Genomic DNA, 24,064 nt, shown 5'->3' with positions numbered 1-24,064 from the left:
GAAATCTTCCCTGGTACCCTAGTTTCTAGAAAAACTGTCCGTGGCACTCCTCCAATGCACTGCTCTTACTGAAAACCATTGAGTTGCTGCGTTTCTTACGCATCAGTTTGTCTGGTTTCAATCCACCCTTAGAAGTGGTATAAGTACCAGTTGAATTTACATACCCGTTACACCGTAAGTTCATAGTTTCCCTTGAATAACATCAATGTAATGGAAAGAGTGCCAAAATAGTGTTGGTTTCAGGCAGAGGTGACCAACCCTCCTTGAGAGCTACTGGGTCTACATTTTGCTCCAACCATGTTATAACACACCTGATTCTGCCTGCTATCAAGGTCATGGAAAGCAGCTAATTAGTATAATCAGGTGTGTTAGATAAGGGCTGGAGAGAGAGCCTAGCAGATGGGTAAGCCCTCCATGAGGGGGGTTTGCCACCCCTAACACAAGGTCTGATAAAGTATAGCGCCTTTTTACTGACTTCAAATGGGCAAAGGAGGGTCCCCGGTTGCGGAATTAGTTGTGTTCAAGAGCTGCTTCTAAGCTGTAATGAGGCTATTATACACAGTACGGGGCTATCTATGGGAGCGGCGCTGACAATTTTTGGACTTTATTACTTGTTCATGCAAACGAACTAATCTCTTTCCGCGTGCTCACCACTCTCCACTCGATGAATACGCTTATGTCCAGCAGTGCTTCATTATATGTGGAGCTGTGTTTCTTTTTCCCGTTCATCGAGAGGTAGCGCACGCACACAAATTGTTTTCCTTTCATCTGGAGTAAGTGATCCAAGTCGAGGCGGGAGGGGAGTGTGCTTTCATATCGGAAGCCTAAAGAAGGACGCCAGGAGAGAGATAAGGAAATAATGAAGAGTAACTGTTCCCTTTGTCAGTGTAGGCAATAATGACGTTTCGTTGAAGTTGAATTAAAATGACCTCTCGTACCTTACTGTGGTGTTTTTTTCAGCCTCGACACCTTTATTGCCGTTGATAACATGCTCGGAGGCATTTAAACAATTTTCCATATTAGTTGGCCTAAATAGTTTCAACTCTCCCTAATCCTGTGGAATCAAACATCTAAAAGGAATGAGTTACCGTACCTCAAAACATATTGATTCTGTTGAACCGCAACATTTGACAATCTGTCAGTTAAACTGTAGTGAATCCAATGCCGTTTCGCCCTTGAGCAAGGCACTTCCAAAACGGTTCCAAAGGTTGACTGGGTTTCTCATAGGCATATAAACCTTAGCAATGTCTAGGCTAGGTTTACAAACTATCCCTTTATTCACAAAAAATACAAAACATTTTGACAATTTTACACCTTTGGATTTATTTTTGTTTTCTGGCACTACTTTCCCTGCTATTTAAACCTCAAACCTCAACATAAACCTTTAACCCCTTTTCAGTCACATACTGTATACAATAGCATTCTATTCTATGGTAAAATATGATCAATACATTTCAATAACACACATTCAGGCTATGTCAGTGGTGGCATGGGCTGTCTCAATTGCCTTAAAGATCTCCCTCGCCTTAATCGCTCTGATCTGAAAGAACTGAACAGGTGAAAGCCAGCCTAATGATGATCTTCTGCCATTTTTGTTTTCACCTGTCACTGCAAACAAAGGGGAGGAGATTAGGAGAGGATTTTCAGGCCATGATGTCATATTTTATTTCCTAGGAGAGATCCGGATGGCCTTCGTCCTGTATAAGCACATCGGAGCCTACCTGTCTACAGAGAATGCCAGCATGAAACTGGGCAGGGAAGCCATGGCCACCAACTACTCTGTCATTGTCAATTCTCCCGTCATCACAGCAGCCATCAACAAAGAAAGCAACAAAGTCTACCTGTCCGAACCGGTCATATTCACCTTGAAACACCTGCAGGTACGACACACACACACACACGGACATGTGCAAGCGCACACAAAACACACACACTTTGGGATTATCATTGAATTCACTACTAAACACCTTGGTGGGCACACCTTTTTCTTCTAAAAGGAGCAGTTTGGGAATTGTACATACATTTTCGACTTGTAAATTAATGAAGTTACCCCTTCAATTTTTACCTCAATTTCTTTGACAAGAAGAAAGCATGAAGAACAAAGAGTAATCTATCATAACATATTGATGATGCACAACTTTGTTTTCATTAGTTTTCTCCCTATTAGTTTAAGAACAGAACTGTCTAACCTGGAAGGCTAGGGTGATAGCAGCGTTCTAGCGTTCTATTGGTCGTCCCTGGAGGCTGGTTAGTCATTGCCGAAGCATTAACTTCCTCCCCGACTGCATTATCTTCCCCTCGCACGACTCCCAACTGCGCCCAGAGCCATTATTAGGCAGGTTGAAAGACCTTGAGAGTAACTTGCAGATGACTGTGTGTGTGCAGTGTGTGGGAGGGACAGTTTGTGAGGAGAAGGAGTTTGAGGAAAAAAAATAAAGATCAGAGAGCGAACGATAGCGGTAAAGAGAGGGAGAGGAACACTAAAATAAAATATAAGAGAGAGAGAGAGAGAGAGAGCTTATGTTTTTTTCAAAATGAAACTGGAAAATGTCACACTTGGGGTCAATGCAGTTATTACCGGGGACCACCCGCCTTTCGCTTAATTCCTAGTTTTGTCAGAAGACACAGTGCTAGAACTGTCTGAGGATAATGTAGGCCACTGCCGCGTTCCTACCTTTTTCTCGGCCCACTGGTCTAATCTCAATAAAACAGTGCTCTTATATAAGTGTATGTGGTTCCCTAGACTTGCACTTGTGACAGAACATGTGGTCTTCTGAACTGCTCTGTGCTGTGTCTTCTAAACAGTAGACTTTTGTAAAGAGTCTTCTCAGTCTTCTAAAAGAGTCTTCTCAGTCTTCTAAAAGAGTCTTCTAAGTCTTCTAAAAAAGATGGACCAAATATATGAGGATGGTTCTTTATACTGCAGGTATGCACAGACCAGAGTGGCGCAGTGCTTCTCAGTGCAAGAGGCGACACTGCCGTACCTGGTTCGAATCCAGGCAGCATCACATCCGGCTGCGATTGGGAGCCCCATAGGGCGGCGCTCAGTTGGCTCAGCGTCGTCCGGGTTTGCCTGGGGGAGGCCAGCTTGCCTAGTTAAATAAAGGTTAAAAGTTAAATAAGAATTTGTTCTTAAACTGACTTGCCTAGTTAAATAAAGGTTAAATAAAATAATTAATAAAAAATGATATATAGGAGTACTTCTCATAGCCCGGTCCCAGATCTATTTGTGCCGTTTTGCCGATTACTGTGGTCATTGTCATACCAAACACCCCCATAGTATTTGGCTATACAGCACCAACAGATCTGGGACCAGGCTATACTACTCTTCGCTCTAGTGTTTAGTTCCATCACTATACAATTAATAGCCCTTAGATCAGAGGTTCTGGATCACTTGTCCCAGAGGACTGTGGCTGTCCTCTAGTTATTGTTTCGCTTTCTTGCCTCCGCACTTAATGGACTAATTAAAGTGGTTAATGGGACAGAAGGTCACCTCGTCTGGTTTTTCCAGTCCATGCTGCACTATATCCAACTAGTCATTGGTTGGCTGTGTGGAGGAGAACTCAATCAGACGGGAAATGTATGTCTGGAGAGGATCTGCTGATTATGGATGCTTCTCAAAGGGTATCCTGTTCCCAATACAGTATAGTGCACTACATAGGGAATATGGTGCCATTTGGGACACAGCCTATGTTCCACAGTCACAGCTTTAGCAACATTGTGAGAAGCATATTGAGGATTGGGGTTACACACTTCTGCTATGGACTATCCCCTCAAACGCACACAGCATTAAGGTGCAATTTGAAGTGGTCAGGCAATATCTAGCTGCAAGAGATGGCAGCTTTCCACATGAGTTCAACTTAAAACCAGACCTATTTCCAGCAATCATATAGGGCATTCATATAGGGCATTCATATAGGGCATTCATATAGGGCATTTGTATGCATTGACACATTTCTCCTCTCACCCCTTTATCTGCATTAAGCTCAAAAGTGACTGTTTTAAAACGGGCCAGCGAGATAGCGGGAGAAGCTAGTCGTTAAGGCTGCCGCCTGACAGAGAGCGGCGGTGGCGGCCATTAAACAGCGGGGCAGTCTATTGTCGCACAGTGAAGGTTAAAGCGAAAGGTCGAAAAACACAATGACAGGCTGCTCCATCGGTGCTCACCGTCGCCATTAAACTAAAACCAACCGCCGCAGTGGGGGGAAACCCGCACCGCCACCGGAAAAGGGAATCAAGGAGCTATTTCTGAGATATTTAGTCTTGAAATGGAGCACTGTAGAGTTATGCTGTTGTGGCACGTCAAGGTTATGGGAGGCTCACCTGAAATGAGCTCCATGCGTTTCTGTTTAACCCAGCCAGAGTGTTGGCTTTTTAGAATGGATCACTCAACCTTCAATCAATGTGTTTGTGTTTTTCCTCCCACTAGCGTCATTGTGCTGCTGGGGCCCGTATGCTAATTGTTATGTGGTTTGTCCCCCACAGCAATCCAAGGAAAGCTTTAACCCCAACTGTTCTTTCTGGAGTTATTCCAAGAGGACCATGACGGGGTACTGGTCGACGCAGGATTGCCGGTTGCTAGGCACCAACCGGACTCACACTACGTGCTCTTGTACCCACCTGACCAACTTTGCCGTCCTTATGGCTCATGTGGAGGTCAAGGTAAGGCCTTTTCCACCATCTCATCCCAATCCATGCTCAGCCATTTTTTGTTTCAGCCCAGATCCAGTACAAGCAATACAAATCCCATGAAACCATACGTTATAGCGTGGCCTTACAGATGGATAGCTCTATTTTGTGACCTTCACAGCAGCACATTCTACAAGAAAGGAAAGAACCACTATTGAGTGGCACTGAGTTAAGATCCAAATCTAAGAGCTTTTTTTTGTGCCAAAAGCAGCCTTAGTGTTGAGTGTGTGTTCGATGTGGGGACCATAACCTATTTGGCCTTGTGTGAAGTAGTTGGAGAGTGTGGCCCTTGCAGGAGGAAAATGCATTTGAGGTTTCAAGAGATCGTTGAGGCTTTCATTGAGTCGTCCGCGTACCTACTTAGCTTAAAATAATTTTCTATACCTGAATGCATGGTTAGATGTTCCAAACACCCCGATATTCGCAGGTTGATGGATTGAAGGAGAATCCACATCTTTAAAAATAAATAATGTTTTTTTTAACTAGGTAAGTCAGTTAAGAACAAATTCTTATTTTCAATGATGGCCTAGGAACAGTGGGTTAACTGCCTTGTTCAGGGGCAGAACCTCAGATGTCTTTCCTTGTCGGCTGGGGATTACTGGCCCAACGCTCTAACCACTAGGCTACCTGCCGCTCCTTTTTAACCCCTTACACTCGTGGGAATTGGCCTATGTGGATAGGGCTAAATATGAAAAGCATAAACATGATACTAAAGGAAGAATTTGGACATTATGGGAAGATTTTAATTCATTACCATCTCATTACCGTGAGAGGCCACCCAGGGGTCACGGCATATTTCAGCTGTTCCTAATTTTCAAATGTCTTCTCATTCCCGAACCTCAACCCTTGCAGTTTCCGGGGGGAACAAAGACTCTTATGAAAGAGAGATTTAGCGAAAGAATGCATTTATTTTGAAAGTGTTAATTTACTTATTGCGTCTTACTGCTCTCTTACATGGGAGATAATACCTGTAAGTTCTGTCATTGCTCTGTGGTTGAAAGAGAGAGTTCTAGAGAGTCAAAATATAATAAAATGTGTGGGACTGTTTGACAGAAGAAAAGAGGTGGGTAGGGAGAGAGAGTGAGAGGATATATAATGTGAGATGTGTAGGATTGTCACATGAAAGATTGGCCTGTAGTTTGCGCTGTGCGGCGGTGTGAAAGTGGCACTGTTACCGGCGATTCTCAAGGGAGAGAGAGATGGATGGGATTGTTGGCCAGAAAAGAGAAAGATAACTTCTGTCACTGCAAGTTTGAGGGCCACGCCGCTGAAGGCCCCAAGACCCCCAAGGCTAGCTTTAGTCAGCGAGGAAAGAGGACTCTATAATGCCTGTCCCAGTTGGCCAAAGGCCATATAACCACAGGCCCTTGGACCTCCCTTAGCGACAGTCTGCCCCCACTCCCAGCCAACCAGCCACTCTGGTCCAGAGAGGTTTACCCCTAGTGAGCAGGAGTCACTGTTTGTCACTCAGCCACTTGGCTTGGGGGAGCTAGTGTGCTCTAGCCTCGATCTCTAGCCGGGGCCATGAATACAGAGGGAAGCTGTGAAGAATAGGAGTGAAGGAAGTGCTTTGTCATGTGATTCACTGTGTGGAAACCGCTGGATGCTGGTGTTGCATTCAGGGGGAAAGTAGATGGTTCTTACATCCCAATTCCAAAATGTCTGCATTCATCTACTCTATGTTTCTGCTCGGTCGAAAAGGCAGTGTCATCGGAAGACATTTCAAGGAAATGCAGGCATCTTTTGACAAACTGCCAAGGCATTCCAATCCAGAAGCGCCAAGTGAATGGGGGGGGGGGGGGGAAGAAAACCGTTAAATGTCAGTTAACAACAAAAATTCCATCAATTGGGATGTCCGTATTTTGTCTCCATGGTAACAAAACAATCCTGTAGTCTTGTTTAGCACCATCGCCAGAAGAGATAGTCACGCTGCAATTGCCATCCTCACTTTGAGAAGGAAGAGGCCCACTATCACCGTCATCTTTCATGTTGCTGTAATTTAGCTAGATAGACTGGGTGCTCCAGCAGAAAATAACAATAAGAAATTCAAAGTGCTTTTACGATAATGCACTGTTTGATACGTTGATGCGTATTGCTGAAAGCGTGGCAGCGTTATCTTATGCACACATTGGTAATCATTTGTAATATGTCTTTATCTTGGACTATGTTGTGGTGGTGTTGAGGCAGTAGTAGTGTTCATGAAGTATTTACAGGACGGAATGGAGTGGTGTCAAACACAAGGAAACCATGTGTTTGATGTGTCAATATATTCCGTCCATTCCAGCCATTTCTATGAGCCTGTCCTTCCCAATTAAGGTGCCACCAGCCGCCTGTGATGTATAGGAAATGGCATATAGTACTCCGGAGTTAATACACACTATGCAGTGGTTTCCCAACAGACCTGTTTTAATCAGAACTCAACCTGTTGGACATTCTGAAGCTGACCAAGAGTAAATAACCCATATCAGAAGCATGAACTTAGTGATTTTTCTCTATGCTGTTTCAAGCCATTAATACAACATAGAACAGCTAATGAGGTGCCTTTCAATGATAACTGACCCCACCGTCTCATGATCATGTTCGCTCAGTACTGTAAATGTATGGATTCAGAATCCACAGGCTTTGGCTCTCTGAGGAATTATGTTTCTAGTCAATGGTCATCTTTGTGGTCAATTATCACCTTTCTGAACTGCCAAAGAAGAAGAACAAATATGCATCTTTGCTATTCATAGGGGTTATGGGACCCAGCCCTATGGGGTTCCAGAATACTGCAGTATGCCGTGAAATGTCAGTATACAAAGTTCCAAATAGCTTTTTTTTCTTCTTTCTCAAACACGTCTAGTTCATCGTTCCAAGGTTCTTGGCACGTGGTTTGACTCGTTGATACTCTGTGGACTAGCACTTATTGAAGGGTTGTGATGACAAAGTAATCTGTGCTTTGTATATTTTGTCAAGCACATTTAATTTGTACTTTTATTTATACTGGCTGAAGCATTGTCCCCTTTCAAAAAAAGTCAACAGTCCTGAGGGTAGTTGACAGTGTGACTCACTATCAAATCCAGCAAACAAACACCATGTCTGTCAACGACAGGGGATGAGGTAGCTACCATCCAAACAGTAAGGAAGGGATCGTGGACTTTTGTGCACCAACATGATCTAGCTTGATGGCGAAAGCCGTCCCATTTGTCAGCTGTTCCTGCCCGCCGCACTGAAGTACATCAGTCGGCCTCGTACACCAAAATAAACCCAAACGGGCTGTAACCAGCCGTGTGTCAGTCAGAGATTATGTCGCTTTTGTGTCTCCTGGAAGGGAAGTGATTGCGAGGGAGTTTCGCGTGAGGATGAGAGTGATTGCTTAAGTGCTCTGTCAAAGTAGAGCGTGACGCTGTCTCCTCTTCATACAACTCCCAACTGCTCTCTCATCAAGCATAGAAATAGTATGTTAAAAATGTACAATAATACTTCCAGCTGGAAGTTACTCAGAGAAGATTTGGTTGTGATTTCAATGGAAGGTTCCAATGGCTTTTGAGAATTGCTTCAACCTGTCCTAGCAGGTTGTCATTCCTATCAATATCCAACTTGATATTTTTTAATATGCGGTTGTCTGATACAACAGAGACATGGTGTCATCTATTTTGATGTTACCTACATGAAATATTTTTCGATTCAAAGGCCTTTTTGTTTTCTACACGGTGATGTCATGTGCATTCCAGTTCCCACAGAAAAGATTAATCAAACATAACAAAGGGATTGGAGTTTTAAAAAAACTAAGTACACCAGTGTTACTAAAGGACCAACATTTGGAAAGACCTGCTTTAGACGTTCTTCTTAAATACCTTAAATATCATGGCCCAAAATTACACCAAACACCCACCCAGCCAGCTACCCAAGGCAGCAACAGTCTACTCTTTATCAAACCACCCTCCTTTGAATTTAAGCTTCCATTTCCAAGACAGCCCCAGGCTTGTGGGGGCACTGTTTAAATAGCATCTGAAGACCCAGCCAAGACTGAGAAAGATAGACCTGTTGTCCCTCCACCTACAAGCCATTACTTAGGTGCTGAGTGTGTATGCCGCGATTGGCTGGGGGTAATATTGAGCCACCTGTAAGTGGCACCATTCCCTAGGGTCCACCAGTGTATAAATCAATTGCCTCATACATCCGTGTCCTGGTGGGGTGTCTTTATCTGAAATCATGATACATTCACCTGATACGTTCAGGCTTTGAAATGTATAGAGGGCACAGTTATAGTGTGCACAGTTCCCACTATATTAACTTATAACTTATTATAAACTGGGTGTTTCGAGTCCTGAATGCTGATTTGGCTGAAAGCCGTTGTATATCAGACCTTATACCACAGCTATGACAAAACATTCCTTTTTACTGTTCTAATTACGTTGGTAACCAGTTTAGAAAAGCAATAAGGCACCTCAGGGGTTTGTGATATACGGCCAATATACCACAGCTAAGCTAAGAACATCCCTTAGCTGTGGTATATTGGCCATATACCCCTCCTCCTCGGGCCTTATTGCTTAATTCTAACTTATTTGTTCCATATATCCATCCATCCACATATGTAGCTTTCCATCCATCTATATCATGACGTGGCAAGTCATCCATGTGCTTTTATTGTACGTTTATTAACTAAAAGTAAAGATGACGTCGGAAAGACTGTTATCTGGACGCATTCCGCTTTAGAAGGCTCCACCACTGGCAGTACGGTATATCACGGTTATCGTCGCTGTGAATATTGTACGGTTCTATTAGGCACATGCACTGAATGTAAACTCTCTCCTGCTGGCTCTTTAAGATCGTAAATGCTTGCCTGTACGTGAATTCAACGCTCGACACCCCTTGGTAGGGCCTCTGCTACCCTTACCACAACATGTGCCCTGCCCTGACGTATTTGATGACTCAAAGCTCTCTCCAGCTCTCTCTCCTTCTCTTTCTCTCCCTGGGCGTCATCCAGTCAGATTTATTCAATTTAATTGGATTGGCTTCATGCTGCAAGTGGTTATTTGAGGTATATCAAGGAATGAAGCTCATCTCCTCTCTCTCCCATTGGCCCAGTGGATCTGAGCACGACCAGAGCACACGACCTGCTAGGATGAAGGGTGCAATGGTGATTCATTTGGTATCGTGTGATATCTGATTGGATTGACTTGATTGGAGTGGTCAGGGCATAGGGTGACAGGGAATGCAGTTGACATGTATACACCTCTGCGTTTGACTTCCCATCAACCTGAGGTCCTATTCTGTGCCTTGTGGTAACAGATCAGGGGCAAACCCAATCTCCCAAAGGCATCCAACCAGAATGAAATATATGTGTGTTTAAAGGGTGGAGGGAAGACAAATCGAATCTGCGCAAGGCTCGTACCGCCCCAGTAAGTAACATGTCCTGTGGTATGACTCCTTGGCCTCCCATGACAGACTGAATTTTGGAGCGAATTACGGTCCGCTGCTTTCGGGACCCTCGTTCCCATTCCCGCTGCGGGCGCCCGGACGAGCCCCCAGAAAATGGTCTTCATCGTAGTGATAAAGTTGTGGCCGTTGGCACCTTAGCGATCATCCACCCTCCCAGAACAAAGAGATGTCACTGCAGTAGATCGATCACACACGTGTGGATGCACCCTACGCCTCCACCTCGTTTTGACTCAGCCCCCCCCCCCCCCCCCCCCCCCATCAATGTAAAGATTATGATGGATAGAGCCTGAAGCCATTGCACAGCTCGCTAGCTCAACTCACCCTAGGCCCCCTTTTCAAAACAGTCTGCATCTGCCACCACCCAGTGCATGAGATGCCTTTGTAGTACGGAGGACCAGAGACAGCCACACACACAAACACACACACACTGCTCTACGGCACACTGCTCCACAGTCGTGTCATTCCCCTGTCCCCCTGATGTATACACAACGGCTCATCAGGCAAGCAAATGTAAAGAGCTCCTCTCCCCAGACTCAGGGTAGCGCGTCAACTGTTATTGTAGAGCAGCCCCTTAATGATCAGCGTCTGTTCTCCCATCTCTCTCCGCTAGTGTTAGCCCATGCTCCGCGCACCTGTTGAAAAAGCCTTTATGTAAAGCATCCCCTACTACAATGGAGGCTGTAGAAAATCCCAGCTGGATGCTTTAGCCTCTTACCCTGCCCCCCAGTGGAGATTAATACTGCTGACTCGAATCGAAGTTTGATTCAGAGGAAGTGCTCATTTGTGTGAAAAAATGTACGCTGTGTATAGCTGGGTGATGTGTGAAATAAAATGTTGCAATAATCTGACCCTTTTCTCGTAGATTAGGTTTTGAGGAGGTGCTTGAGTCATATTGTGATAAATGTAACTCTTTTGCTTGATAACAACAAATGTTTTTAATGTTTTAATGGACAGTGACTTAACATTACCGGCAGGGCTCTAGACATTTTTTATTCCAGTGCCAAGTAAGACAACTGAGATGGTAGCCTCAAATAAAATAATATTTTTTTAAACAAACAGCTATTTCATCTAACATATCCAGGAAATGCATGATTGATTAATATTTTGAAGTACAACCTGTCCAAATGGGATCCAGAATTATCCCATTATTGGGGGCGCTCTTCAGAGAATTTGCTGACATCTTCGTGCGTAGGCCTATTGTCCTAATAGGCTGTATTATTCACCCCCTGAGGAAGTGGGAGCTCAAAACACTTAGCTAGATTGCTAACTCCAAATATGATAGTGTTGCTCGATAGCCATGTAGGCTAAGTGATTAATCTATCGGTAAATGTAGACTTGTGTCCTATAGCGCTAGGCCTAGACTGCGCCAAAATCACCCTAACTGCAGCCTACTCCGGTTGTAAAGTGGTGACATTAACTCAATATTAAGAGGTGAGAAATGCTGTCTTTTCCCCCACAATAGCATTTAGCTTCTCAATGCGTTTCTCCCTCCTCCGTACGCACACTGGGGAGACTGAGTGAGAGTCCACAACCGACTGCGAAACGGGAACAGACAGATACTTCCGTAGCAGGAATCAACCTAATGCAAAGGCTATTGCTGCTGACCAAATAATGTTTTTTGAGCATTCTACGGGAACGTTGAGTAGCAAAATCACCGAAATGTACAGACGGAAGCTGTGTCTGTATTTTTTGGCTTTTAGTCCCAGCTTTAATACTGTGTGCTTCCAGTAAAACAAACAGTGAGGAGTGCGTTCTCTAGCTGTGACTCACTGATATTGTCCTTGAGGACTATTGTGTAAGCACAGGCCTTTGAGATTGCACACACACACACACACACACATTTTGAGTGATTGAATATCTGCTCTACAAAACTGACATCCTCAGGATCACTCCATGTAAATACAATTTGCTGTCATGTTCATCACAGCTGAAGGCTGTTGAGAAGAAAAACAGTCCATTTTTTTGCCCTTATTTTACCAGGTAAGTTGACTGAGAACACGTTCTCATTTGCAGCAACAACCTGGAGAATAGTTACAGGGGAGAGGAAGGGGGATGAATGAGCCTATTGGAAGCTGGGGATGAATAGGTGGCCATGATGGTATGTCAGACAGGGAATTTAGCTGGGACACTGGGGTAACACCCCTAATCTTATGAAAAGTGATCCATGGGATCTTTGGTAACCAGAGATTCAGGACACCCGTTTAACGTCCCATCCGAAAGACGGCACCCTACACTGGGCAATGTCCCCAATCGCTTCCCTGGGACATGTTATTATATTAGTGAGTTGCACTCTCCACTCTACACCCTTTTTTGCCCTCAGAACAGCTTTACAAGTTGTCGAAAGCATTCCACAGGGAAGCTGGCCCATGTTGACGCCAATGCTTCCCACAGATGTGTGGGAAGCACACGAGAAACACACGAGAAACTGTTGAGCTTGAAAAACATAGCAGCGTTGCAGTTCTTGACACAAACCGATGTGCCTGGCACCTACTAACAAACCCCATTCAAAGGCACTTAAATAATTTTTCTTGTCCAGTCACCCTCTGAATGGCACACATACACAATCCATGTCTCAAGGCAAAAAAATCCTTCTTTAACCTGTCTCCTCCCCTTCATTTACACTGATTGAAGTGGATTTAACAAGTGACATCAATAAGGGATCATAGCTTTCACCTGGATTCACCTGGTCAGTCTGTCATGGAAAGAGCAGGTGTTCTTAATTTTTTGTATACTCAGTGTATATGCTGTACACAAAACAGTAAAATCTCATTTTTGACTGCACTGGTGGGCCTTTAATAGATTACCCATAGTGCCTTTCACAGCCACCTGTGGCCATTTCCGTAGCTCAATTTGTTAACTAGCCAGAACACACTGGTGACACATTTTCATGCCATTTCCACCTTACCACATGTGGTCCAATCTGTGACAGCTAGGTAATTGTGTGGAGAGGTCGATGGTGACCCTACCAAAAGTCAGTTTCATCTTGTTTTGAGTTTATTAGTGAATATACATTTGAGTGTAACATCAGTAACAAGAAAATATCTATATTCTCAGATGTTAATCAGATTGTCAACACTGCGACAGTCATTTTGGCCAGTTATTTATTTGATTGATTCAATACACAATGTAGTGTAGTTATGATGTTACAACACAAATACCCTCAATAATTACACTACCGGTCAAAAGTTTTAGAACACCATTCAAGGGTTTTTTACTTATTTTTACTATTTTCTACATTGTAGAATAATAGTGAAGACATCAAAACTATGAAATAACACACATGGAATCATGTAAACTAAGCAACAACAAAAAAAACGTCCTCTCACTGTCAACTGCATTTATTTTCAGCAAAATTAACATGTGTAAATATTTGTAGGAACATAACAAGATTCAATAACTGAGACATGAACTGAACAAGTTCCACAGACATATGACTAACAGAAATGTAATAATGTGTCCCTGAACAAAGGCGGGAGGAGTCAAAATCAAAAGTAACAGTCAGTATCTGGTGTGGTCACCAGCTGCATTAAGTACTGCAGTGCATCTTCTCCTCATGGACTGCACCAGATTTGCCAGTTCTGACTATGAGATGTTACCCTCTTCCACCAAGGTACCTGCAAGTGCCCAGACATTTCTGGGGGAAATGGCCCTAACTCTCACCCTCCGATCCAACAGATCCCAGACATGCTCAATGGGATTGAGATCCGGGCTCTTCACTGGCCATGGCAGAACACTGACATTCCTATCTTGCAGGAAATCACGCACAGAACGAGCAGTATGGCTGGTGGCATTGTCATGCTGGAGGGTCATGCCAGGATGAGCCTGCAGGAAGGGTACCACATGAGGGAGGAGGATGTCTTCCCTGTAACGCACAGCGTTGAGATTGCCTGCAATCTCGGTGTAACGCTTATTCCTTCGATGATAAACGCGAATCTGACCTTCACCCCTGGTGATACTAAACCGAGACTCATCAGTGAAGAGCACTTTTTGCCAGTCCTTTCTGGTCCAGCGACGGTGGGTTTGTGCCCATAGGCGACTATGTTGCCGGTGATGTCTGGTGAGGACCTGCCTTACAACAGGCCTACAAGCCCCCAGTCCAGCCTCTCTCATTATATTGTGGACAGTCTGAGCACTGATGGAGCGATTGTGCGTTTCTGGTGTAACTCAGGCAGGTGTTGTTGCCATCCTGTACGTGTCCCGCATGTGTGATGTTCAGATGTACCGATCCCGTGCAGGTGTTGTTACACATAGTCTGCCACTGCGAGGACAATCAGCTGTCCGTTCTGTCTCCCTGTAGCGTAGTCTCAGGCATCTCACAGTATGGACGTTTCAATTTATTGCCCTGGCCACATCTGCAGTTAAACAATTCAAAATATATTTTGTATTTGATATTCTTCAAATAGCCACCATTTGCCTTGACAGCTTTGCACACACAGCATTCTCTCAACCAGCTTCACCTGGAATGCTTATCCAACAGTCTTGAAGGAGTTCCCACATATGCTGAGCACTTGTTGGCTGGTTTTTCTGAGGCTGGTAACTCTAATGAACTTATCCTCTGCATCTGAGGTAACTCTGGGTCTTCCTTTCCTGGGGCAGTCCTCATGAGAGCCAGTTTCATCATTGTGCTTGATGGTTTTTGCGACTGCACTTGAAGAAACATTCTAAGTTCTTGGAATTTTCCGCATTGACTAATCTTCATGTCTTAAAGTAATGATGGACTGTCGTTTCTCTTTGCGTATTTGAGCTGTTCTTGCCATAATATGGACTTGGTATTTTACCAAATAGGGCAATCTAAAAGGGGAAGAAATGAACTTTTAAGAAGGCACACCTGTTAATTGAAATGCACTCCAGGTGACTACCTCAAGCTGGTTGAGAGTATGCCAAGAGTGTGCAAAGCTGTCAAGGCAAAGGGTGGCTATTTGAAGAATCTCAAATATAAAATTGATTTTGATTTGTATGACACTTTTTTGGTTACTATATGATCCCATATGTGTTATTTCCTAGTTTTGATGTCTTCACTATTATTCTACAACGTAGGATTTTTTTAAACAAAAAATAAAGAAAACCCTTGAATGAGTAGGTGTACTAAAACTGTTGACGGGTAGAATATATTAAATTATGTTAATCTCATCTGGGGTTTTTGGTTGTGAGCGACAGTTGCGCCTATTCCTCCCTAATGTTCATCCTGTTTTTTGCTTGCGCCTCGTCTCATGTTGGTGGAGCGTCTTCTACTCCTATCCAGTAATCTCATGTAATTTCCTTATTTGTACCCTTTCCCAGAATACAGACCCAGTCCATGACATGCTGTTGGACGTCATCACATGGGTTGGCATCCTGCTCTCTCTGGTCTGCCTGCTCATCAGCTTGTTCACCTTTTGCTTCTTCCGGGGCCTCCAGAGCGACCGCAACACCATTCACAAGAACCTCTGCATCAGCCTCTTCATAGCAGAGTCCCTCTTCCTGGTGGGGATCAACCGAGCTGACCAACCGGTAAGAACATTCCCAAGCCGGACGATTGATGTGCAAAAACCACTCAATGGTTTTCAATGAGAGCAGTATGTTAGTGGAGCGCCTAGGGTTGTGTCTCTTTGTCTCTCTGAAAAGTTGGGGAGGTTTCTGCTTTTGAGTCAGTCTGGGGGACTCATCTCAATAGTCTAAAGTTGCTCCCAATCCTTGTCTGGTCTTAATTTTCTGCACTAATCTGAAACAGTGAAAGCAACGAGTCAGAAGTCTGTTTGGGTTTTAAGTCTGATGTTTTATCTAACACCTGTCTCCCAAATCAGTTCTCTGATAAAGGAAAGGAGGAGAGGGAGCCAAATTAAACTATTGAAACGCATCCAGGGTGTCAGATCTAGTCCTTTTTGGGCCAGTGCCCATGTGTTTTCATTTCAACCTGGCACTTATTAGATCCATTAGTGTTACTGATCAGCTTGAGAGGCTACACACCTGGTTCATCCGGTCTGAATCAGACATGGCTCTGTTCTCTGTATATACGCTCACCAGGTTATCATAACATCATTATCACCAAGGCCCACCTGCAGTAACTAAGGATTTGATCCAGTGGTTCCACAGGTAACCGCTAGATACAGTAGATACAGGTCCAATGCAAATCCTTTCTGGGTAACATTTACTTACCTTACTGTGATTTGTTTCAATTAAAATGGTTGAAAACAGACAAAAAATACACTATGTTTACAAAAGTATGTGGACACCCCTTCATATGAGTTGGTTCGGATATTTCATCCACACCAGTTGTTGACAGGTGTATACAATTGAGCACACAGCCAAGTGATCTCCATAGACAAACATTGGCAGTAGAATGGTCTTACCGAAGAGCTCAGTGACTTTCAATGTGGCACCTTTTCAACAAGTCAGTCTGTCAAATTTCTGCCCTGCTAGAGCTGCCCTGGTCAACTGTATGTGCTGTTATTGTGAAGTGGAAACATCTAGGAGCAACAACGTCACAGCCGCGCAGTGGTTGTCCACACAAGCTCACAGAACGGGACCGCTGAGTGCTGAAGCACACAGTGCGTAAAAATTGTCTCTCCTCGTGTGCAACACTCACTATCGAGTTCCAAACTGCCTCTGGAAGCAACGTCAACACAAGAACTGTTTGTCCGGAGCTTCATGAAATGGGTTTCTGTGGCCGAGCAGACATACGCAAGCCTAAGATCACCATGCGCAATGCCAAGCGTCGGCTGGAGAGGTGTAAAGCTCACTGCCATTGGACTCTGGAGCAGTGGAAACGCTTTCTCTGGACTGATGAAGCGCACTTCACCATCTGGCAGTCCGACGGATGAATCTGAGTTTGGCGGATGCCTGCCCCAATGCATAGTGCCAACTGTAAAGTTTGGTGGAGGAGGAATAATGGTCTGGGGCTGTTTTTCATGTTTCAGGCTAGGCCCCTTAGTTCCAGTGAAGGGAAATCTTAATGCTACAGCATACAATGACATTCTAGACAATTATGTGCTTCCAACTTTGTGGCAACAGTTTGGGGAAGGCCCTTTCCTGTTTCAGCATGACAATGCCCCTGTGCACAAAGCACAAAGCAAGGTCCATATAGAAAGGAAATGGTTTGTCGAGATCTGTGTGGAAGAAATTGACTGGCCTGCGCAAAACCCTGACCTCAACCCCATCTAACACCTTTGGGATGAATTGGAACGCCTAATCGCCCAACATCAGTGCCCGACCTCACTAATGCTCTGGTGACAGAATGGAAGCAAGCCCCTGCAGCAATGTCCCAACATCTAGTGGAAAGCCTTCCCAGAAGAGTGGAAGGCTTTCAAAGGGGGGACCGACTCCATATTAATGCCCTTCATTTTGGAATGAGACACTCGACAAGCATGTGCCCGCATACATTTGGTCATGTAGTGTAGCTTATTAGCAAAGAGCAATATCTCAAGCAAGAATGTTGCTTGAACTGTCTTGGAGGGGGAAACTGAAACTCACTGTTATTGGCAGAGAGGTTTGGAATGTGTTCTTATTGGTCTATTAGCTCATTTTCTGCATAGTGATGTCGCCCGGCAGGCCAAAACTGAAAGGGCATTATCATAATTCTCACACTTATTCCGACCTCATAGTGTGGTAATATATAAAACACTGGAAAATCATATTTCTGACTGCACAGGACCTTTAACCAGGTTTCATTTTTCATTCCTTATAGTGAAACTTTTGCTTCAAAGTTATTCAGTTCACACAAAAATCCTGGTCAAACACTAAAAAGGTAAGTACTCAACAAACATGGGCTAAGCCAAGAATTTAGTAAATGAGAAAAATCCATCAGACTTGAACCTTAACCCTATTGAATCGTTATGCGCACATCTTCCTATTACAGTGTAATCTGATCAGTTAAATTGTTTTTATTTGGCTGTCCTGACTTTACGCAGTACTTTCTGCCTGGATCTTGTTAAAAAAAAAGATGTCTGGTACTTAAGCATTCAGTGTGAGCTTCACTACAGCTCTCATCTCTTGACGACCAGTTACACTCGAAAAGGCAATTCAGCAGTCCACTGGAACATCAAGGTTTTAGTGTACACTTACTAGGGAATCTGGGTTTTTTGAAGGGCTAAAATATGAAGAACAAGACATGTTGTACAATGGATATAAATTCTGTCTGCTATCTTAATTGGAATAAGTGAATGTTGCAAACGGTTGAGTGTGTTTCCTCTAGAACAAATATAATGGTCTGTTCTAATTTAGACACCTCAAGTGAACATGAGAACATAGCCTAGGCTATATATTTGAAATTATTCTGAAGCTGTATGTAACCATGGTTATGAGTAGCACAGTACATCATGTTCCTCAACTTGTTTTTGGAATTTATACAACAGGTGGGTGTAATCCTGAATGCTTATTTGGTTAAAACCGCATTCCAGACGGTGTCTATTCCACAAGTTACCACCGGCTGTGACATTGAAATGTTTGACGTGCAATCCACTGCAATCCACTGTCATCAGCCCAACCAGACAATTTATAAACTTGAAATCCAAGCATCTAGACATTATCTCCCATTTCTTTTAGACGAGCAATTGGTTTTCAATAGCGTAGATTTGTACAGACCTTGCCGTCTGTCTCTCTGACATTTGCAACATTGTTTCAGTATTGAAATTCGATCTCCAGCTGTACCATAGCAATGAACGTGTTGGGGTCAGGAGTCGGGATGAGACAGACACGCACGCAGCTTTTCTCAGCCAGTCAATCATGAATCAGCAACATTTTTATGGATCTATACAAAGAAATGTCAATAGAACAGTTAAAATGAAACAAAGTGAAGCTAGTTTGCGGTCTTTCCAGCTTCAGTTTGAAGTGATTGTTTTAGCTGTGTTGTTGGCTAGCTCCTCTGAACAACAGTGTCCTGATGCGAGAGCACATTTTCCATGCCAGCCAAAATCGTGCATCATTAGCTCATTGTTATGAATGTATCCAAATAAATGTCACTAGAAAACAGCTTAAACAAACACAAAAGCAACTACTTTTCTGTTATTCTGGCTGCACTGTTTGGCGTGACTCTTTTTGCTGTAGTTTGCTAACTCGCAAGCAAAGGATAAGAACGTTGCCAACTTGTATGGCAATGGAACATTTAGAACGAACGACTGGGCCGCGTCCATAGATAGAGAACAAAAAGACTGAACGACTTGGTCACGTCTCTGGCAACCAAACCGATAGAACAAACGACCAGCCGGCTTGGGTGGCAACCACAGATTTGTGTCGGGACTATATATTGTGGAAAGATAACATAATATGAATACATTTGTCAAAATACCTTTTTTTTTTTTAAATATGTAAATTATTATTTGAATAGGTTGGTAACCTGTTGCATAAAAGTGATAATGCCCTCGAAGCCGGTGTTTGGAGGATATACAGTGCCGTCGGAAAGCATTCCGACCTCGACTTTTTTCTCATTTTGTTACGTTACAGCCTTATTCTGAAATGGAGTAAATAAAACATTCCTCAGCAATCTACACACAAGACCTCATAATGACAAATTCACACATACCTTATTTGCATAAGTGTTCAGACCCTTTGCTATGAGACTCAAAATTGAGCTCAGATGCATCCTGTGTCCATTGATCATCCTTGAGATGTTTCTACAACTTAATTGGAGTCCACCGGTGGAAATGCAATTGTTTGGACATGATATATACACTACCAGTCAAAGGTTTTAGAACACCTACTCATTCAAGGATTTTTCTTTATTTTTACTATTTTCTACATTAGAATAGAATAATAACGAAGACCTCAAAGCTATGAAATAACACATATGGAGTCATGTAATAAACAAAAAAGTGTTATGCAAATCAAAATATATTGTATATTTGACATTCTTCAAAGTAGCCACCCTTTGCCTTGATGATGGCTTTGCACACTCTTGGCATTCTCTCAAGCATCTTTATGAGGTAGTCACCTGGAATGCATTTCAATTAACAGGTGTGCCTTTTTTAATTTGTGGAATTTATTTCCATCTTACTGCTTTTGAGCCAGTCAGTTGTGATGTGACAAGGTAGGGGTGGTATACAGAAGATACCCCTATTTGGTAAAAGACCAAGTCCATATTACGGCAATAACAGCTCAAATGAGCAAAGAGAAGTGACAGTCCATCAATAATTTAAGACATGAAGGTCAGTCAATCTGGAAAATTTCAAGAACTTTGAAAGTTTCTTCAAGTGCAGTCGCAAAAACCATCAAGTGCTATGATGAAACTGGCACTCATGAGGACCGCCACAGGAAAGGAAGACCCAGAGTTACCTCTGCTGCAGAGGATACATTCATTAGAGTTAACTGCACCTCAGATTGCAGCCCAAATAAATGCTTCAGAGAATTCAAGTAACAGACACATCTCAACATCAACTGTTCAGAAGAGTCTGCATGAATCAGGCTTTTATGGTTGAATTGCTGCAAAGAAACCACTACTAAAGGACACCAATAATAAGGAGAGACTTGCTTGGGCCAAGAAACAGGAGCAATGGACATTAGACCGTTGAAAATCTGAGTCTTTGTGAGATGCAGAGTAGGTGAACGGATGTTCTCTGCATGTGTGGTTTACAAGTGAAGCATGGAGGAGGAGGTGTGATGGTGTGGGGGTGCTTTGATGGTGACACTGTCAATTATTTATTTAGAATTCAAGGCACACTTAACCAGTATGGCTACCACTGCATTCTGCAGCGATACGTCATCCCATCTGGTTTGCACTTAGTGGGACTATAATTTTTTCCCCAACAGAACAATGACCCCACACACCTCCAGGTTGTGTAAGGGCTATTTGACCAATAAGCAGAGTGATGGTGCTGCATCAGATGACCTGGCCTCCACAATCACCCGACCTCAACCCAATTGAGCTGGTTTGGGATGAGTTGGACCGCAGAGAGGCGGAAGGCAGTGAATAAGTCCTCAGAATATTTAGGAACTCCTTCAATACTGTTGAAAAAACATTCCAGGTGAAGCTGATTGAGAGAATGCCAAGAGCTGCAGAGCTGTCATCAAGGCAAAGGGTGGCTACTTTGAAGAATCTCAAATATTTCTTTATTTTTTTAACACTTTTTTGAGTGTTATTTCATAGTTTTGATGTCTTCACTAATATTCTACAATGTAGAAAGTAGTAAAAATAAAGAAAAACCCTTTAATGAGTAGGTGTCCAAACTTTTGACTGGTACTGTGTGTGTGTGTATATATATATATATATATATATATATATGTATATATATATGTATATGTATATATATATGTATATGTATATATATATATATATATATATATATATGTGTGTGTGTGTGTGTGTGTGTGTATATATATATATATATATATATATATATATATATATATATATATATATATATATATGTATATGTGTATATATATATATATATATATATATACACACACACACACACACACACACACATATATATATATATATATATATATATATATATATATATATATATATATATATATGTATATATATATATATATATATATGTATATATATATGTATATATATGTATATATGTATATATATATATATATATATATATATATGTATGTGTATATATATATATGTATGTGTGTATATATATATATATATATGTATGTATGTATGTATGTATATATATATATATATACATATATATATGTGTGTGTGTGTGTGTGTATATATATATATATATATATATATATATATATATATATATATATATATATATATATATATATATATATATATATACACACACAATGATAATTAACACCATGGGATATCTATAGTCAACACTGACTCTGCCCTCATCTAGACCTTTCTAAGCATCTCTCCCAAATACTCCTTCAGCCAGTTCCTCCCCAGTCCCCCTGGTTCTCCCAGTTCCACCCTGTTACTTCACCTGACACAGCTCAAGCTCCTATGTTTCTATCAAATGACCACACACACACGCTCCCCCTCACCCTCTCCCTTTCCCCCCCTTTCCACTCGCCACTGCACTAAACCTCCCGTCATGATGTAGAGCAGTAGACTGATCTCTAAACGCTGCTGATAATCTGGATTAGGCCATCACTGTTTTTAATGACTGTCGCTGGCTGTGGTAGGTATCTGGTAGAGTTCTGCACTAAGGGCAAAGTCATTATCAACAGGGTGTAGTAGGGAGGGTGGTGAGAGGAGTTGGAGGAGCAGTGAAAGGGGGTGTGTGTGTGTGAGGTACGCAATGTAAAGTCTGTTCCACAATTAGTGCATTGACAGGCACAGAAAGACACACACCTGCTCTCATAAACGTGGACCCTGCTGAACGATGGACGTTTGCAGACTGTGCTTTTGCCCTCTACTCTTCCCTTTCATAAGATGTGATGGTCTTGATTCACTGGGCAATTTAAAGATCACTCCTCCTCACTGCGGTGATGGCCACTGAACCTGAGAGTCATTTAATTGAAACCAATTTCAATGACCGTTGAACAAATTACCTCGCGTATGACCAATTGCTCCAATAATCGGATCAATTACAGTCGTTGCAAGTACACTGTGTGTGTGTGTGTGTGTGTGTGTGTGTGTGTGTGTGTGTGTGTGTGTGTGTGCGTGCGTGCGTGCGTGCGTGCGGGTGTGCATGCACAGTGTTGGCGCTCCTGTCCATTCCAGTTGGTGATATCATGCCCTTTTTCATTTGAAGCATGGAGCAACTCTCGCTCATTTGAAAAGTCATTAGCTCCTTGTTTATTTATGTCTACTACCTTGTCAAATGCATGAGACTGACGTTTCACGCCCTAAAGGGCTTTTGAATAATAGAAAATACATGTTTTAATAATATGAATAAAATCATGAGAGAGTAACACCTTCTTAGCTGCACATCGACACGTTTTCTGTCCGATTTTAAGCCTTTGACCTTTGACCTGTACTGTCTCCTCTCCCCTCCTCAGATTGCCTGTGCTGTGTTCGCTGCCCTGCTCCACTTCTTCTTCCTGGCTGCCTTCACCTGGATGTTCCTGGAGGGTGTGCAGCTCTACATTATGCTGGTGGAGGTGTTCGAGAGTGAGCACTCGCGCAAACGCTACTTCTACCTTGTGGGCTACGGCGTGCCCGCGCTCGTTGTGGCTGTGTCGGCCGCCGTCGACTACCGAAGCTACGGCACGGATCGAGTGTGAGTATTTACCGGAACTCGAACCACTGCTTTAGAACCCCATCGTTAGAACCTCGCTGTAGGGAACCCTGTCGTTAGAACCATGCCATGCCCACCATTAACCCATTAACTACTATGGTTTAGATTCTAAAGCAGTGTTGCTTAAACCTCTCAGCAAGCACCATGTGTTCCTCTATTTGATATTTTCCAGTACACCTCATTCAAACTAATCAGCAAGCCCTTGATTAGTCAAATCTGGTGTGCTAGGGTTCGAATTGAACAAATGTGTGAAACAACAGGGGGTCTTGGGACCTGTTTGGGAAACACTTCTAGACAAGCTCTTACTTGGAGGCAAGGCTGCTGGTGGCATAGCCAATATGGTCCTGTGTGGCTCAATTGGTAGAGCATGGCGCTTGCAATGCAAAGGATTGTGGGTTTGATTCCTGCTGGCACCAACAATATGAAAAACGTAAGTTTCTTTGGATAATAGTGTCTACTAAGTGGCATGTATTATACTATAATAACATATACTTTTTTAATTCAAAAAGTTTTACAAAATTAAATAATGGCTTGTTCAAAGAAGTCATCTGTACGACCAGCATGACTGGTACACAATGCCAGGCTGTTGGCCATATCTGAACTATTCAATATGGTTGTGATAGGTTCAGTAAGGTTATTCTGGGCGTTTGTTTGTTTAACGGCTGTCGAGATGTAGTTCCATTCTGCTGTGCCATTCAGTTTTTTGTTTTTTTTAGAGAAATTGTTATTCATTTTAAGATCAGGGCCTGTATTCATAATGTGTCTCAGAGTAGGAGTGCTGGTCTAGGATGCATTGCTTGCTCTTTGGTGTTTTAGGC

At 42.8% G+C, this 24,064-nt stretch overlaps 1 protein-coding gene across 2 annotated transcripts in view; it reads left to right on the top strand.

Moving 5' to 3' along the window:
• The window catches only part of LOC139416094 (adhesion G protein-coupled receptor L3-like), a 356,247-nt gene that overhangs the window by 304,980 nt on the left and 27,203 nt on the right, over positions 1-24,064 (top strand). For both annotated transcript variants that reach the window (XM_071164365.1, XM_071164366.1), the window contains 4 exons: positions 1,675-1,880; positions 4,486-4,662; positions 15,394-15,603; positions 23,008-23,228. In XM_071164365.1, coding sequence (XP_071020466.1) covers positions 1,675-1,880; positions 4,486-4,662; positions 15,394-15,603; positions 23,008-23,228 — 814 coding nt within the window. The remainder of the gene's footprint in view (positions 1-1,674; positions 1,881-4,485; positions 4,663-15,393; positions 15,604-23,007; positions 23,229-24,064) is intronic.

This window comes from Oncorhynchus clarkii, chromosome 9 (assembly GCF_045791955.1).
Source record: "Oncorhynchus clarkii lewisi isolate Uvic-CL-2024 chromosome 9, UVic_Ocla_1.0, whole genome shotgun sequence".
Lineage (NCBI taxonomy): Eukaryota > Metazoa > Chordata > Actinopteri > Salmoniformes > Salmonidae > Oncorhynchus > Oncorhynchus clarkii.
Note: the sequence above shows the minus strand (reverse complement) of the source record. Positions and strands in the feature narration are given on the sequence as shown.